This window comes from Silene latifolia, chromosome 2, assembly GCF_048544455.1.
Source record: "Silene latifolia isolate original U9 population chromosome 2, ASM4854445v1, whole genome shotgun sequence".
Taxonomy (NCBI): domain Eukaryota; kingdom Viridiplantae; phylum Streptophyta; class Magnoliopsida; order Caryophyllales; family Caryophyllaceae; genus Silene; species Silene latifolia.
Window position 1 is genome coordinate 151,120,374 of NC_133527.1, and position 18,292 is coordinate 151,138,665.

Genomic DNA, 18,292 nt, shown 5'->3' on the forward strand with positions numbered 1-18,292 from the left:
CGATGACTTTCTCGCATATGGACTGGAAGAAGAGACAGAATCTAGTTATAGCATATCTTACCTTTTCAGGTAAAATGGAACGAATAGCCACAGGTAGTAATTGTTGCATCAAAGTGTGACAATCATGTGACTTTAACCCGGTGAGTTTTAGGTCTTGCATCGACACTAGGCTTTTTATGTTCGACGAATAACCATGTGGCACTTTAATTCCATTCAAGCATGCACAGAACTCTTTTTTCTCATTCCGTGAAAGGGTATAAGCTGCTGGCGGTAAAAATGTACGATTACCTCTCTTCTGTGGTGCCAACTCTAGCCTAATACCCATCATTTTCATATCTTCCCTAGCTGCGGCGTTATCCTTTGTTTTACCAGGAACATTCAGAAGGGTATTGATAATATTATCACAGACATTTTTCTTAATGTGCATGAAATCGAGGCAATGCTCGACCTCCGTGTCGGCCAATATGGAAGTTTATCAAAAAATATGGATCTTTTCTTATACCCACGAGTATACAATTTAGAGCCGCTCTTCTTCCCATAATCTATCTCAATATGCTTTACTTTCTGATAAACTTCATGCCCACTCAAAATTCTAGGAGGTTGACGAAGTTCTTATCTTCCATTGAATGCTTTCTGCATCTTGCGATAACAATGGTCATGATACAAGAACCTCCTATTTCCCATATACACATACTTACGAGAAGACTTCAAGTATTCGGACTCGATATCCTCCCCACACAATGGACAAGCCTCTTTCCCATGAACGTGTGCCCTTAAAGGTCGCCATAAGTCGGATAGTCCGTTATTGTACACAATAACATCGCTCTCAAATTGAAAGTTTCGTTCTTATATGCATCAAATACTTCTATCCCACTATCCCACAACAATCGCAAATCATCTAGAAGAGGTTCCAAATATACATCTATATCATTTTCAGATTGTTTAGGGCCGGAAATTAACAACGACAACATCAAATACTTTATTTTCATGCACACATATGGAGGTAAGTTATAAATAGCCAACACTACTGGCCAAGTACTATGTTGGCTACTCATGTTTCCGTGTGGGTTCATTCCATCAGTGGACAGCGCTAGACGTAAGTTTCTAGGTTCATTGCCGAACTCGGGATACTTAGCGTCGAACGATTTCCATTGCTTACCATCTGCCGGGTGTCTTAGCTTTCCATCATTTATTCTTCCTGTTTCATGCCAAGTTAACATTTTTGCATCACCGGGATTCGCATAAATCCTTATGACTCTTGGTATCAATGGAAAATACCACAACACCTTAGCCAGGATCCCTTCCTTATCCTTATAACGCCACTCCAAACATTTAGGGCAATTGGTTAAGTTTTGATATAATTTCCGATACAATATGCAATCATTTGGACATGCATGTATATTCTCATATTTCATACCCACTCCTCTTATTAGTTTTTTCGCCTCATATGTCTTAACAGGTAGAACATTACCATCAGGAAGCAACTCCTTTATCAAGGCTAAAAAACTAGTGAAACACGTGTCACTCACCCCATTTGCCCCCTTGATATTATACAACTTCACCACAGCCGACATTTTTGTGAACTTACAATCGGGATACGAGAGGTGCTTTGGACTCACACAACTTCTCATACATGTTGTTAAGGTCATCCCAATTACTAGTGTCATCACCTACATCTTCAAAAGCAATGGACTCATCATCATTCTCTTCATTATCTATAGACCCAACATTCAACTTCTCTACTTCCAACTCTTCCAACTCAAAAAACTCGGCAAACTCAGGATCATCAGTTAGCCTTTCGTGTACCTCAACATCATCTTCTTCAGAGTTATTCTCTTCCTCTAATGATTCCCCATGAAAAATCCAACGTGTATAGGATCGACTAAATCTCCACTTTTCTAGGTGTATTTTAACGTCCGAAAAAGCCATATAGCTAATATTACCACATCTTTCACAAGGACATGCAATACTAGAAGAACCTTTCAAATTGTTCGAAACGAATTCATAAAATTCAGCTAAACCATCCTTGTAGGTGCGGTCACTCATATTTGCATCAATCATCCAAGTTCGAGTCATTATTCTACATTCGTAATAATAGGCAACTAATTTAGAAAATACAATAATAGGCATACAAATAAACGAAATTCAGGAAAGCAATTAAGCTAAATTATCAACAAATTAGATAATAACCCAAAAAATCCTATATCTATAAGCGTTGCTAAGAAACATATATATACCTGATTGATAAACACGATGAGGGAGAGAAGACGGTGACAACAGTGACGGAGATGAAGACAGAGAGACGATCAGGGAGGAATGGAGGATGATATAGTAGCAGTATTAGCTTGTGTTTGTGTTTTGTAGCGTATAGCAGAATAAAGCAGTCTGTTGTTCTTAAGATTTTCATAACATTAATAACAACGGTTATTGAGTCTACAACCGTTGTTATAAAGTATTAAAAACGGGTTCTAATATAACCGTTGTGATTACTTTTCACTAATTTGGCGCCAAACCATTAACAACGGTTAAAATTTAACCGTTGTTATTAGTTTTTTCATTAACAACGGTTTTTCAAGTATGACCCGTTGTTAAAACCAATAACAACGGTTAACAACACAGAACCGTTGTAATTAAGTTTGGTAAAATTCGCGGAATCAATTCTACAACGTCTTTTGATGATTTTCGTGAATAAGCGTTGTTAAAGGGCCGTTGTGGTTGCCTGTATTTGTAGTAGTGATTAGGTTCGGGTGGATAGGCCTCGGTGAGGTAACGAAGCTTGTCGTCACCTGGGGCGGCTAGTTTGAGTTGGGCATCCCAATCGGAGAAATTTGACCCATTCTTTTCAAGTTTACAACGATACATGAAGGATCGGAGCCATGGAGTATTAGTGAGAGGTGTGGCGTTGTTGTTTGGAGTGACCATTTGATATGAGAAATAAAAGCGGTCTACAAAACAAAATAAAAGGAATAAAACATTTGTCGTTTTCAAAATAATAATACTCGTAAAAGTTTTAATTTAAACAAGTTTTATTGCATTTATCTAGTGACCTCTACCCAACTTAGATAAATGATTCCAAGACCCAAATTCATATTAACTTGGGCACGGTAGGGCCGATTCATCCCTTATCAATATAACTCGGTGGATTAACGCTTTACTTGATTCTACTTTTAGAACTCTTGGTAGATAAAATTACATTAACTTTTATCTTTAGCCCGGGACACATGCGACTACGGTCACGAATACTTCCGTTGAGCTCAATCCAAATTTCGAATAAATGTGTCCATGATCCAAATCCACATCAACTTGGGCACGGTAGGGCCGATTCATCCCTTATCAACATGAATTTGGTGGATAGACATTTATCACCCACTTTCCCTACGTAACAAGGTTTGTACCCCGGTAGGGCCAAGTGCACTCCCTCGCGAAATAGGTTTTCATGGTTTCTACTTTTTGGTAAGGCTATGTCTCAATTGATTATTTTAGCGAGAGGTCATGTCAATTTATTATCTATCACGTTTTAAGTGAACTAAAGCGGTGAACTACGATAATTCTAATTGACACGGTCGATAAACTCGATTAAAATGACAATGCATGTTTTAGTTATGGCGATTTAGCGATGCATGCGACATATATGTAAAATGCAAAGCATAAAAATAAAATCCTAGTATGGCCTTCCTAAAATAGAAAATCTAATTAACTATTACATATTCGGAAACCAACTCCATTGGTCCCTTGAACTTCAGTTTTGGCACGCATCTCGAGGTAACACCGTCTTTATGTATCGCCTTCTTGAGTGACACCGTCTTCAAGGAACTCCGGAATAAATAAATTACATAACAAATTACATAATTTCCTATTATACATTTGTAATTAAAATAAAATAAATCTATTAAATTACAAAACGGTGATACGAGATCACAATAAATTACAACCGAATCGATATTCCCATACATTTCGGGTAATACTAATTAAAAACTAAGGCCATACTAAGTAAAATTACATAATTCAAAAAATTACATAAAATAAAATTATGACAATCATAAATAAAATACAGCATTATAATATGTATGAACATGCCCAATTTTATGCTAAATCGCCTTTAAGGAGCCAATATCGTATATTAATCGGTTTTTACGGATTTGCGTGATTCAACCTTTTAAAATCACAATAAATTACATAAAATCATATTTATGCACAAGTTAATTACCCTAACCAACTTAGGACTCAAAAATTAGTCTCCACTAACTTTTTGACTATAATTAACTTATATTTCTTAAAATTGTTCTTTAATTGACTCAAAATTACAATAAAATGCCATAAACTCCAAATAAATCACAAAAATTTCAAATAAATTTGAAATTTGAAATTTTAAACTCATGAACATTCTGGAAAAATACCATGACACTCATAATATTCAAAAACTTAGGTTAAAAATTTCAAAAATTATCGGAAAAACTATGTTGCGGTTTATCGGATTTATCAATTATAATCATAAAAACATGAGAAAAATTATATTCATCAACTTTTCAATTTTAGATCTGAAAAAAATAATAAAATGCAACATGTGACGTTTTTTCTTAGTCATGAAGTATGTTTTAGCAATTATTCACTAATTAAGTCACTATTTATGCTATTTTTCATCAAAAATTCATAAATCATGCATAAAGACTTCATTATAGCCCATTATTTTACACACATCTTGTAAAATTGCATGTGATAACATACTAAATTTCTATGACCAGATTCGAAATATTTCTCATATTAACGTATTTTTCATTTAAATTTGATTTTTATCATGCAAAATCCATATTTCGAGCATAAGAACTCCAAAAATTATGAACATTTACAGGTCATTTAAAAATAATATATGTGAAAACATATCCAAAAACCAAGGGAAAAGTCGAAGTTTATCTAATTTAGTCCGAAAATGACATTTTAATCATAAAATCACATTTTTAATGCCATTATTATATAAGATGAACAATAAAAATCCATAAATTAACCAAAATATCCTAAATAAATTTTAGGATCAGAAACTTTAACATGCATAATTTATTTCGTGATATATCATAATAACACAAATTTATAAGTTTTATATGTTAATCGTATAACTCGGAAAAACTATAACCGATTTGCATGCAAACAACCTAAGGCTCATGATACTGCTTGTTGGAAATCTATATCTCATTACTACAACATATTCATATATGTGAAGATTTAATTTAGTCATAAAATTAAACATTGATCTTATGCATGCAAACAGTAATAAAAATAAGGAAGAAATCATCAACCCTTACATTGATATTTCGGATTTTTGGGCACAAGTGAGTTCTCCTACTCACTTGTTCTTGAGCTCTCCAAATATTGGAAGAACAAGGATTCAAGTGTAGAATCCCTCCCAAGGATTAATACCCAAGGTAATCTCTTAATAAAATTAATATTATTATTACTAGAACAATATTAATTTGAATAAAATTGACCAAAATATTATTTTGTTCTCTTAATATTTCGGCTAAGAGAAGGGAGAAAGAGGAAGGATTTTATCTCTCTAAAACTCTTATTTTAGATGTGTGTTTTAATGAATGAATACCCTAATAATTTTAGTAGTGTATATGGTAAAAATTAAAGAGAAAAACCTATAGTTTTCTCTTTATAAAACCGGGTAGGATGGGGAGTTCTTAGGGCCAATGCATGAGCAAGGTGCTCTTCACAAGAGGCACTAGGTTTGCATGGCTAGGTTTAGGCAAATATGATTATGTTTACCACTTAGTTAATAACATAATAATTTCCTAAAACACCCCACTAATTCGGTCCATTTAGAGATAAAATGGATTCCATTTTATCTTTGTCAATTTGTCACATGTCATGTAAAATTGTTATGTATTTTTAACATATTAAAAATCAACGCATTAATAAAAATACGTCACATACAAAATTGACTTAGTAATTCATAATTACTTGTACCAAAATATTTTACCAATTATAAATCACAACATCTTGTATTTATAATAAATTATTCATTCTAATGCAATTGTTTCCTTAAACAATAATTTCATCTAAGTAATAAAACAATTCGATCACTTAGACCGTATCTTATTTAATCAAATTATAATGAGATACGTAAATATTACTTCCAAAATCATCCGTCAATTTTAAGTAATTTAATTAACCCGTATCGTCATACGATCAATTAAATAATCAATTAAGAGTGTTACCCTTTAGGTATGACCTAAGGGGATCAACTGGTCACCACCGTCACACGACAGTAATGTCAAACTCTAGTCAGCCAATCATTACCGATATGTGTGGACCAGTTGACAGTAAAATATTACTTCCCAATTGTATCCTTTAAAATGAGACTTAAACATGTGATCATCATGATCGACAGTTGTGATCGCATTATTGTCGGAGAACACATAATCCAACAGTAGTAGCATTAGAAGGAGCAGCCACGGTGGTATCTGTGCCGGCAGCAGAGGACGTAGCAGGGGAGGGGGCCGAGGCAGAGTCATCAGGACCCGGACCCGCAACAGTCTCAGGATTAGCACCCGAAATATCAAACCCATTAAAAGGCTCATCGGAGAGAGACGAATCAGGGGTGGAATCCATAACAGTCTTGGTGACCGAATCATTTATAGCAGCAAAAGGAAAAGTGTTTTCGTGAAAAATGACATCACGAGAGACATAAAAAGATTCGGTTTCGAGATCATAAAGCTTCCAACCCTTTTTACTATTCGGATACCCAACGAAAATACTTTTCCGACTCCGTTTCTCAAACTTATCCCCATGTGTATTTTGATTGTGAGCATAAGCTAAACACCCGAAAACTCTCAAATTGTCATATGAAGGAGCAATACCATAGAGACACTTATACGGGGTCAAGTTATTTAGCAATTGTGACGGTGTCCGATTAATTAAATAGGCGGAAGATAAGATACATTCACCCCAAAAAGAGTTGGGTAAATTGGCCTGAAAACGAAGTGCCCGAGCTACATTCAAAATATGACGATGCTTACGTTCCACCCGCCCATTCTGTTGAGGTGTACCGACACAAGAGGTCTCAAATTTTATGCCATTTTGGAAAAAATAACCAGTCATGCTATTAAATTCCGTGCCATTATCACTCCGGACATTCTTAAGGGATTTAGAAAATTGGGTTTGGACCATATGAATAAAACTCATGAACATGTCACTTACTTCAGTTTTATCAAGCAATAAATAAACCCATATTGCACGAGAGTAATCATCTACTATTGTTAAAAAATATTTCGCACCACACGAAGAAGCAGTACGATATGGCCCCCATAGGTCACAATGAATTAAATCAAATAAATCCGAGGCACGCTTATTATTCAAAACAAAACTGTCACGGTGTTGTTTAGCCAAATGACTAGCATCACAAACTGTATCTTTATTGGAAATTAAACTACTAAAAGAGGGAATAGTCCTGACCACTTTATGTGACGGATGCCCTAGACGTCTGTGCCAAAGATCAAAAGTCTCTCGCCCTGACACTGTATGAACCGCCAGTGGTTTCTCCCCCGCATGAATCCAAAATAGTCCGTCCCGTAGTTCACCTGCTCCAATCGTCTTCCTCGAAGAAGGGGCCTGAATGAGACAGGAGGTCTTAGCAAATGCAAATGACAAATTGGCATCCAAAATAAGTTGAGAAACATATATAAACCGAACCCATTACGGTAGACACGACATGTTGGCCGTTCGGAAGCCCAACAGCTCGGCCAGGTATTTGTGTTTGATTCTCCAAAAAAGATAAAGTACCGGTGACGTGATTGGAAGCTCCCGTATCAATTATCCAATTACACATACCGCTTAGACGATCCGAGGAAAGCAAAGAGAGAATAGATGCGTTGGTGATTACAGCATTTGCGTGAACAGCAAGAGCAGCCGTGCCTGCATTGTTCGAACCAGAGGCACCCGAGCCCCCATTCTGGGATGAACTCGAACCTCGAGTAGTCGTATTTCGTGCCCTATATCGCTTGTATTCAGCAAGTGTACGGGGTCTATCCCCCACCATTCGGGAAAACGCATGGTTTTAAAGAAACATTTGGAAACGTCATGACCACGGGTTTCACAAGAAGAACAAAACAGGCCGCGTTTTTCATTCCGTTCTTTGTCACGAATAGCACGCCAATCAGTGGTGGCGTGTGGGGTAGCAAAAATGGCAACCTCTAACACAGTAGGTTGCGTCTCAATGCGTAAATGTTCTTCTTGAAGAACCAGATTATAGGCGCGACTACGAGCGGGTAAGGGGTCCAATTGAAATTGAGAGGATCGGATATTACCGTAAAGAGTATGATCGAGACCCATGAAAAATTGATGAAGTCGTTCGTTGTCTTGCCGTTTGATAGCAGCAGGGCCTATTCCACACTCGCACTTACCACATCGACAAGCAAACGGTGGCTCGTGCTTACCGATAGAATCCCAAAGAGTCTTCAGTTTGCCATAGTATGTGGTGACGTCCATTCCTTTATTTTGCTTACAATTGTTTAAATGAGTTTTAAGGCTATGGATCATAGTACCGTCAACCACCGCGTATTGGGCTTTAATTTCGGACCACAGGACAGATGCGTCATCGGGGTACGAAATATTATCAAGCAGCGTTGGATTAATCATATTGCGGATCCATTGAATTAAGGTACAATTAACCACAACCCAATTGCCGAGTTCGAATGCATCGGTGAGTTTCTTAATTGTGCCATCGATGAATCCGAACTTGCGGCGAGCTTTTAAGGAGAAAGTCATGGATTTTTGCCAAGAATCGTAGTTGTCACGATGTAAAACAATATTCGAAACTTTTTCACCCGGAACATCATGGGAACCGAGGTAATAGGAGCTGAGAGGATCAAGTTTTTGTGTATTAGAGGTTTCAATGTCGCCGGCCATGACGGCAGAGCGTAGGGTCTTCGTGGTTTTATAGAAATTAGGTTAGGAAGTTTTGTGAGAAAGGAGAGTTCCCTAATACCATGTTAAGGAAGTATGAGGGGAATTTGCGATAGTATTAGCATTGACATAATTAGCCTTATATAGTTACATCAATGATAACAATATCTCACAAAGTAGGCTAGGATATCGCAACAGAATATTGTAACAATGGCAACATAATATTATGCAATAATATTAATCATATCATATATTCCTAATATATTAGGAATATATGATATGATTAATATTATTGCATAATATTATGTTGTAATAGTAATCATATCATATATTCCTAATAATACGCAATCATACAATCAATACGCAACGAGTAAGACCGCATTGACCACACACAACCTAGTTCGGTAAAAATTACCAAAACAGTCTTGATTTTCTCGTTTTAAATATATTCTTGAATTGTATATGAAAAATGCAATTTGATTGTTTCTTGATTAATTGGTATTGTAAATCAATTGGTTAGGTGATTTTACGAATGTTATACTGTTGTTTAATTATGTTATTCATGATTTCAATTTTGTCGATCTAATTTCTGAGCATATGGCTTGAGGGTGTTCACTGGAGGTGGAGGGAAGGATGGTCGGCCAGTGGGGATATGGTGGTGATGGCGGCAGTTGTGTACAACGTTGGTTGGAATTGGGTGGATGTTAAACGACGTAGTACTTGTTTGTACTGCAAATCTCTTGTGTTTTTAATCAAGGGTAGACAATGGAAAACAATAGACAAAATATACTGAAATGAGTAAAAATCGTACTGCGAATAAATTACGATTAAATAAATACTTTTAAAATGTTAATAATTATTTAGTGTATAATGAACTTATATATAAAATAATTTAATGGTATGATTTAAGTTGAAAAAAGAAATTGAGTTAGATTTCATTTTTTGTCAAAGTTATGGGGCGGTTATGGGGCTTAATCTCACAATCGGCTAAAGTTATGGGGGTTAATCACCACTTTCGCGATTAAATAAGTAAAGGTAAAATTTGACATTGATTATAACTAATTCTCATATTCCACCCAAACTCATCCTCTAATCAATCTCTTTCGACATTATCTCATTTCTCGTCTAAATTGTGATACGTTTTGGCATGTATCTAATGAGTGTCGGTATCCGATACAATGTCGGTCACGAAACGACTGATTAGGAGGTGTGTCCATACTATATACGTTTCTCTTACATTTTTATTTATCAATCACAAATTCTTATTTGTAATAGCACTATTAACCTCCCACCATAAGCAAGTGGAAGGGAGGTTATGAAAAATCACAAACTTGTGATGTCAGAGAGTCACAGGTAATACTTTCTATTTATCAATTTACGAAAAAAAAAATCAATATCTTTGTGGACAATCCGAACTTTGTCGCAGGAGCAATGACTAGAGTAACATGGGTTCAATTGTTGGTCGTTGACTTAATTATACGACATGATATTAATTGGAGCAATGTGCTGTAGTTTATTTGCGTAATTTTGATTACAAGAATTCTCTCTTGTGACGAGTATATCTGTCACAAATTTGCGACAGGTTAAGTAATATTTATGTGGTAAATAAGACAAAATTGATTGTTACTTTCTAAGCATTCTTGTCTAATCTACCCCACATGAATAATATTTGACCCATCGCAAGTTTGCGACGGATATGCCCATCGAGAATTTGTGTTTTCATTATTATGGCGTCGTTAGTATTGTACTATTGTGCAATAAGAAATCTATAATGAGATGCACAAATTCTCATTATAGGCGGACACTATCCGTCTATAGCTAGTATTCCTCTTATAAATGAAAGTAGATAGTGTAAGTGTGTGGGAAATGGATACCCCCACTTGTACCCTCACTTTCATTTTGTGAAAGGGTAACTATCCGTTTATAGCTATAGATGGATAATGACCATCTATAATGAGACGGACTGAATGAGATATGTATAGTTGATTTTAGGTAAAGATTATTATGTGATACAACAAAGTCTTGATAATGTGCATAGTTTTTTTTTTTTTTACGGAATATTCTGAATTGTGTTACTAGATTTAATATTCGTGTGGGTACAAAGTTTAAATGTAGAATTCGGTAGTAAAAAATATTTCGTACCTTATTGTATAATACGAGTAACAACAAATAACACAATTATTTTACGGCCACTAAATAATACGTTATACGTGAGACAATGGTTTTATTCGAGAATTTGTTTAAGTAATTTAGCCTTCATACAAGGAATTTGGGTAAGCAGAATTTCCAAGGTTAAGTCTTCCTCAGAGCAATTTTGTGGAATATTTGTGACAATGGGCCAATGAGCTATGCTTTCTATACTTTAAACATGTCAAAAATAAGGTCTACGGACTACGGTCCCCTCGTTATTCAAAAAACAAAAATTAGCCGTCATAATCACACAAAGACTTAATTTGAATTTATGTGATTATTCTAATGTAGTTGTCTTCTTGAAATTATGATCATATGCCATATGACAGAGACTGCTGCCAAAGTCGCTCCCACGTTTGTATGCACTAATTCTGGCTATTCATTCCAACTGTAAAAAATATTGTCTACATTCTGCATTCCCTACTTTTTGTTTTGGGAATTATTTTGAGATACCCATCTGTACAAACCCCTCCAAATCAGGAAAAACCAAGGTAAAGATTTAATCTTTCTTTCATTTCAAGTGTTTTAAGCCCTAATTTTGTGTTTTAGCTGTTTATCTTCATGGTTGACTTGTTTATCAATGTTGCTTTCTTGTTCATTTTCATGCATGCTCAAGAATTCTGCATTACTGTATAGTATCATAATGTGCTAAATCCTTTTGCTTGTGTTAAAATCTAGCATCAAGAAGAATTTACTGTATGACAAAATGTTGCACATCCTCTAAATTGGGAGATATGTTTGTATGAAATCCATATTAATTGATGGTAAAAAATTGTGGGTTTCTGCAGTGAATTGGGTTTCAGAAATTGGTGTTGCTGTGATTTTGCGAAACCAAAGCATTTTGGTGCTTATATTCTGAGGAGGGTTTGAAGGAGGATTTATATTGGGGGGTTTTGGTTTTATTCTCTGCAAAATTGGTATGTTTGTATGAAATCCATGCATACATTTTGCTGTAAGGAAGCAATCTAATAAACCAGATGGCTTCGTCTCCAAATTCTCAACCCGAAACCCCTCCCTCTCCACTGATCGACTCCGTTCCATCATTAGTCCCACTCCCACCCATTATATCACCCCCAGCACCCGATACAGCTAACCCCCCTCCCTCTGACACTTCCCAGCCACCTCCAACTCTGTCAGCTCCACCACCAGCCACCTCTTCACCACCCCCTGTGACACCTGAAATACCACCGCCTTCACCACCAGCGTTGCCACCACCATCACCTCAAGTTTCTCCTCCTCCAACGCCAGTAGCTTTTGCATCCCCTCCACCGGCACCAGAATTAACTCCGCCTCCTCCCTTCATCACCACTCCGCCTAGTCAACCTCCGCCTACAGATGTTCCTAGTGCGCCTCCTCCTAGATCCCAAGCCCCAGCTCCCCCATTCTCCCCCGACCCACCTCCTCCAGTTTCTCCCGACTCACCCCAAGTGTCCGCTCCCCCTCCTTCTACACCTGCATTTGTTCCTCCTCCTCCATTGGATTCTTCTTCTCCTCCCGCGCCACCTGACTCTAAAACCTCTCCTCCAGCACCGCCTACTAACACCTCTACACCCAGTGTACCTTCACTAAGACCGCCGTCCAAGTCTGGCAGTCCTAGCTCGAATTCAGAGGTCAGTTCTACTCCTGGCCCACCAAATGCTCCTGCCAGTGATGACCAAGCGATTAGAACGGGAGTTGCTGTTGGTGTTGTGGCAGCTGTAATTGTAATCGCGTTCATGCTGATTGTCTTGTGCGTGAGAAGACGGAAGAAAAAACAGAATCGTTACAATTCAGTGTACATGTTGCCTTCCCCATACAACTCTTCCCAAGTCTCAGGTAAAACTTTCTTGCAGTTTTCTTGTTTTTTTTTTTTGCTTATTTTTAACACATCGAATGAAATAATAAGGAAAATTTCCGCTTTGGTCTCCTAAGGGATAAGGTCTGGGGGATATTTTCCACTTGGTGACCTAAATTGCAGTATCACCAAATTTCGACCAGATAACAAGTATGTTTAAGCTTAACAAAGTAGTTCTTTTTGGAAAATCATGTGAAAATTCACTTTAATGTGAAAATTCACTTTAATTTCGACCAGATAACAAGTATGTTTAAGATTAAATGAAAACTTTTGGCATCAAACTGGAAATTTTCCATATGATAATTCATCTTGTCAGTTGATAGTTAGCGACAACTTAGTGATATGTGGATACTTTTGTAGGTCCATCTTTTTTGAAGACCAACTCCACTGGTGTTACTAGTGGGGAGTTCATGAGCGCAACGCCTACCAGTGGCGGCGGTGGTGGTGGATTAGGAGGTTCACAATCATGGTTCTCATATGAAGAATTGACCACAGCCACCAATGGATTTGCTTCACAAAATATATTGGGGGCTGGTGGTTTTGGTTGTGTATACAAAGGCTTGCTGCAAGATGGCAGAGAGGTAGCTGTAAAGAAGTTGAAAGATAATAGTGGACAAGGGGATCGCGAGTTTAAAGCAGAGGTTGAAATTATCAGCCGTGTACACCATCGTTATTTGGTTTCCCTTGTGGGTTATTGTATAACTGACTACCAAAGACTACTGGTCTATGAATTCGTTGCTAATGGCACCCTTCATCACCATCTCCACTGTAAGTTATATATTAAATTTGTTATATAAGGATGTGTGTTTTTATTTCATATGCCGAAAGAATTAGAAGCTTACAATTACTGTTTGATTTTTAATGCATTAATATATCTAGATAAGATGATGACAGTTGCTTATACTCGCTTCTGGGCTTCTTGCATTTTCAGCTTCTAGTAAACCACCCATGGAATGGGCTCACAGAGTCAAGGTCGCGTGTGGCTCTGCTCGTGGAATCGCTTACCTTCATGAAGACTGTAATATCTTATTTCCTCTCCATTCTATTATGTTTATGATTTATTGTTCTTTCATATTCACATTCTTGTAATTGCTTTATGATTAGACCTAGCCTACCTATGTTATTTGGGTCATTTCGGGTCCATTGTTATCGGGTACATGTCACTTAGGGATCCTTTTTTTTGGGCCAGTGGTTACGATTTGGGTCGTTTGGGTTGGGTCAATTTTGTCTGGTCTATTTGTAATTCCAACTCATCGTACTTTTTCTTGTCTTTTGTGACCAGGCCATCCAAAAATCATTCACAGGGATATAAAATCTGCAAACATTCTCGTAGAAAACAACTTTGAAGCTAAGGTATCGTCATTATTGTTCCTGAGGCTTGTGTAGTGGAAATAATTTTTTGTCCCATATTTTCTTTTTGGCTTTATGTAACTCTATGATGGTTTGTTTGAAGCATCTGACTGCTAAAACCTCTACTAACACGGTTTCTCTGCTATAATCAGGTAGCTGATTTTGGACTTGCGAAACTGGCAGGGGAGCTAGATTTAAATACACACATTTCTACACGTGTCATGGGAACTTTTGGGTAGGCGTTGCTATGGTTGTATCAGTTTATTCCGTTTGCCTTATTTAACTCCTTGCTAACAAAATCAATGTTGCCATTACATGATTACATCTTGATAACCTCAAATTGACTGATCACTATTTACTTGAGCTCATTCGTAAGGATATAAGGGGAAAAGTACCTGGAATGGGCCCTCTATAGTCTATACTCGATTGAAATATTGACCTCACATCTGTGTAGTCACGGTCGTTCTCACCTTATTAGGTTTGGGTTGATTGAACCTTTTTGAATTATAATTACTAGAAGTACTTACATTTGAATGCAATTGGTCTGGTTGTAAGTTATTATGGAGTATACAATGAATAAGGATCCAAGGTTCAAGGTTTGCAAAATACTGTACAACGATAGACCTTTTCAGAATTTCAGGATCGATAAGAGTAATAGCTTGAGGTCTCATTTTCTGTGGTTTCTTGGCAGTTATATGGCACCCGAATATGCATCAAGTGGGAAATTGACTGAAAAGTCTGATGTCTTCTCATTTGGAGTAGTACTTCTAGAGATTATCACAGGGCGCAAGCCCGTTGATGAAACCCGGCCACTAGGAGACGAGAGCTTGGTTGAATGGGTAAGCTGCAATGTACTCATACTTTTTCCAATTCCCTCGTAATGCTGTCTTTTAAATATCTAAAGCAAGTTTCCCAAACAAAAAATCTAAAACAATTTCCAGGCTCGACCTCTGATGACCGAGGCACTGGAACGCGAAGATTTTGACGAACTAGCAGACCCGAGATTACAGCGGAACTATGATAGAGGTGAGATGTTTCGATTGATTGAGGCAGCTGCGGCTTGCGTACGACATTCTGCAGCAAAGAGACCGAAAATGAGTCAGGTAAAATTCTCTGACTAGCAAGAGTTCATTGTCTAGTAACCAGAGCTGTAAGGTTTGGGTCAAGTCCATACGAGTTTGGTATATGGTATCATAAAACTTGCCGTGTTAATGTGGGTTTGGGTTGAGCCGGGTTCAACCCTGATCCTGACCTTAACTTTGCATGTCAAGTTCTAGTCATTTCAGTTCAGGGTGAAGATTGACGATTCGTGGTCCGATAAGGCATGCGGGTTGGCCGTTGGGCCAGAATTCTCTGACTGGAATGCAAGTATACACACACATACCCGAATGACCTGTTTGTTAGGTCTATTCCTGGTGACTGCTTCTATAACCCCATAGACCCTTTTTTATTAGGTGGTAAGAGCAATGGATACGATGAGTGAGCTATCAGATTTATCAAATGGGATGACACCCGGGCAAAGCGGGATCTTTAATACGAGGGAACAATCAGCGCAAATCAAAATGTTCCAAAGAATGGCATTTGGAAGCCAAGAGTTCAGTTCAGAAGCTTACAGCCAGAGCCAAGGTAATTGGACAAGTGGTGGGAGAAGTGGACAAGTCGGAGGCACAAGTGGACAGGTATAACTCCGCATAAGTCACAAATGTGGCTGGCTGACTGGCTGGCAAGATCATGGGCTCGGCATCTCTCATTAACACGCATACCGAGTGTTGGCAACGATAAACTGGAAGACTTGTGGCAGAATACTTAAAATGGCTAATGGTTCTATTTAAGGATGCCTGAGAAATAGATAATGTTTCATCAAGTCGAGGCCATTTTGTATTCGTATGATACGGAATTATGGATACATGATCTCAATTGAAGGGTTTGCTTGGACTTGTATTCTGTTGCTTGTTTCTATGTATTAATCAATTTATATGTAGTAACAAAGTCGAATAGTTGCATATGTATTCAAAATTAGGTGGCAATCTTTTTTTTTTTTTTTTTTTTTTTTTTTTTTTTTGACAGCGGAGGAGAATAACTTACAATGTTCAACAGACAACGTAAGCTACTCGACTAGGTAGCACCAGACTATCAACCACTAAATCTAGCACTACTAAGCCATTCCTAAAACATACATAGACAATATTTAAAAATAAAGCTACATCACAAAGATAAACTAGATCCGCGATGATAGGATGGAAAGGGGCGGAGGAATGGCCATGAACAACCGATCCAGCATCCCAAGCACACTTGACTTCCAGAATCCATCGACGCGAGCAAGCCTTAGAGAGACAATGACAAGGTGTACTTCCGCTCTTGCGAAAAGAACGAAGAAAGACAAAGTGATGAGCGAGACGACGAAGTCTGCCATCGGCGGAGATAAATCTCCTACACCTTAGAAATCGAACCCTTTGGCCCGGCGACCAACACACCAAGGAAGCCACTATACAAAGGAGGGAGGACAAAGGTAGCCAAATAACCCAAATCCAGTCAGTAGAGTCCACAAGTCGACGTCTTCTGTCAAACCCAATCCACATCTTACTACTAAAAACCCTATGAAGAAGATTACGGGACAGGGACACCCATAAACAAAGGGAGTTTATTATTGAAAAAAACAGAAATAACAAAGAAGAAAGGTGAAACATCGATGAAAGCGGAAACCACCACATCCGATCCGACCCAACGACACTTCCAAAGACCCGATTTCACCCAACCCAACCCGCCTCAAAACCAACACAAGTGGAACCAGGCAACCACGATCAAGCTCCGACAAAAGAAAAGACGGCCACACCATAAAAACCACAAATGGCACTAACGGCTCAAAGAAAGATCTACACTTCGAAATGCCAAAAGCTACGAAACACAAAAGCACCCCCCAAGACCGTTGGCCTGCAAACAACAACCCAAGCCAAACGAAACCACACAAACCACTCAGAAACGCCTGACACACCACGGAAACGATGCCCGATTCACCAACCGACACCTCCCAGGACCACCGCCACACAAGCAAAAAAAGCAAATCAGAGAAAACAGACAGCCACAAGAGGTAAAGGGCAAGGGAACGATAGGTGGGGGGAATGGGGGGATCACCATATCAGACCCAAACACTACCACAAAGAGAAAGGAGCAAACGAATGAGCTATGCTCATTGACACAGACAGACAAACAACGATCCAACCCAGAGGTGGGGGGAATGGGGGGATCACCTCTGGGAAAGGGGAACGACGGCGACAGGACAAGGGACGGAGGGACGAGACCGACCAACCGGAAACAACCAGGAGAAGGGACGAACGGGTCGCGCGCAGAACTTCAACGACAGGACAGGGGAGCAAATGAACAGCCACGAACAGATCATCAGGAAGGAAGATCGTCACCGCCGTCAGACCACCGACACACAATGGCCGTCGAAGACGAAGAGGAGAGCGATCGAAGCTAAACGGCCGACATCAAAGGAGAGGCAAGGGCGATCGCCGGAGTTAGGCCAAGGGAAGAGCCTAACTCCGGCGAAGGGGAGGGAGAAACCGGGGAGGAAGTGCGTGGCTAGGGGAGGCGGCAGCTCAAAAAATTAGGGTTTTGTTTTCTTTTTAGAGAGAGGATTTTTAGAGAGAGACGGGGGACTTCACCTTTAAATTAGGTGGCAATCTGAGTACTCTGTCCGATTCAAAAATAACATCCCCCTTATACTAAAAGAATAAGAAAACTGAAAATTTTCCCGCCTAAATGCTTTTAGCTAGAAATTGGGCCTAACTTTATCTAGATATGTATTGGACCTAATATATGGCTTTTATGTGTCATAATATCTTATCAAACACGGTAGCTTTTATAGTTGGGCTAAATGTATTTTATTCATAATTATCTCATTAGTTCAATATATGTATCTTAAATGTCGTAAATATTATATTTAAAACGTATACAGATTTTACTCATATTATTAAAGTCAATGTGTGTTTTTCACTTTTCTATTCTTTAAATTTT

General features: G+C 38.2%; 2 protein-coding genes across 3 annotated transcripts; one reads left to right on the top strand and one right to left on the bottom strand.

The window, feature by feature from the left end:
- Window positions 1-6,399: 6,399 nt before the first annotated feature.
- Window positions 6,400-8,904, bottom strand: LOC141641459 (uncharacterized). The gene is made up of 2 exons (XM_074450117.1): window positions 8,074-8,904; window positions 6,400-7,608 (listed from the first exon to the last, which is right to left on the bottom strand). The coding sequence occupies exons 1-2, from the start codon at window positions 8,902-8,904 to the stop codon at window positions 6,400-6,402; spliced, it is 2,040 nt and encodes a 679-aa protein (XP_074306218.1).
- A 2,382-nt stretch (window positions 8,905-11,286) lies between these two features.
- LOC141643132 (proline-rich receptor-like protein kinase PERK8) lies at window positions 11,287-17,984 on the top strand. 2 transcript variants are annotated; one of them, XR_012543651.1, is made up of 10 exons: window positions 11,287-11,582; window positions 11,880-12,906; window positions 13,286-13,693; window positions 13,857-13,943; window positions 14,208-14,278; window positions 14,428-14,510; window positions 14,967-15,114; window positions 15,217-15,378; window positions 15,730-16,295; window positions 17,952-17,984. XR_012543651.1 is itself a non-coding variant. In XM_074452169.1 (9 exons), the coding sequence occupies exons 2-9, from the start codon at window positions 12,069-12,071 to the stop codon at window positions 15,958-15,960; spliced, it is 2,028 nt and encodes a 675-aa protein (XP_074308270.1). In that variant the 5' UTR covers window positions 11,287-11,582; window positions 11,880-12,068; the 3' UTR covers window positions 15,961-16,312. The 2 variants fall into 2 exon arrangements, 1 of the variants encoding a protein (XP_074308270.1); XM_074452169.1 differs by lacking the exon at window positions 17,952-17,984 and having other exon boundaries at window positions 15,730-16,312.
- Window positions 17,985-18,292: the final 308 nt, after the last annotated feature.

Bases quoted from the DNA above. Each gene is read 5' to 3' on its own strand.
- LOC141641459 (XM_074450117.1), bottom strand. From the start codon at position 8,904: ATGGCCGGCGACATTGAAACCTCTAATACACAAAAACTTGATCCTCTC. The intron at 7,609-8,073 runs GTTTCCAAATGT...TGTCTCATTCAG, and splicing joins GTGAAACCCGTGGTCATGAC to GCCCCTTCTTCGAGGAAGAC.
- LOC141643132 (XM_074452169.1), top strand. From the start codon at position 12,069: ATGGCTTCGTCTCCAAATTCTCAACCCGAAACCCCTCCCTCTCCACTG. The intron at 13,944-14,207 runs GTAATATCTTAT...TTTTGTGACCAG, and splicing joins CGCTTACCTTCATGAAGACT to GCCATCCAAAAATCATTCAC. The intron at 15,379-15,729 runs GTAAAATTCTCT...CTTTTTTATTAG, and splicing joins AGAGACCGAAAATGAGTCAG to GTGGTAAGAGCAATGGATAC.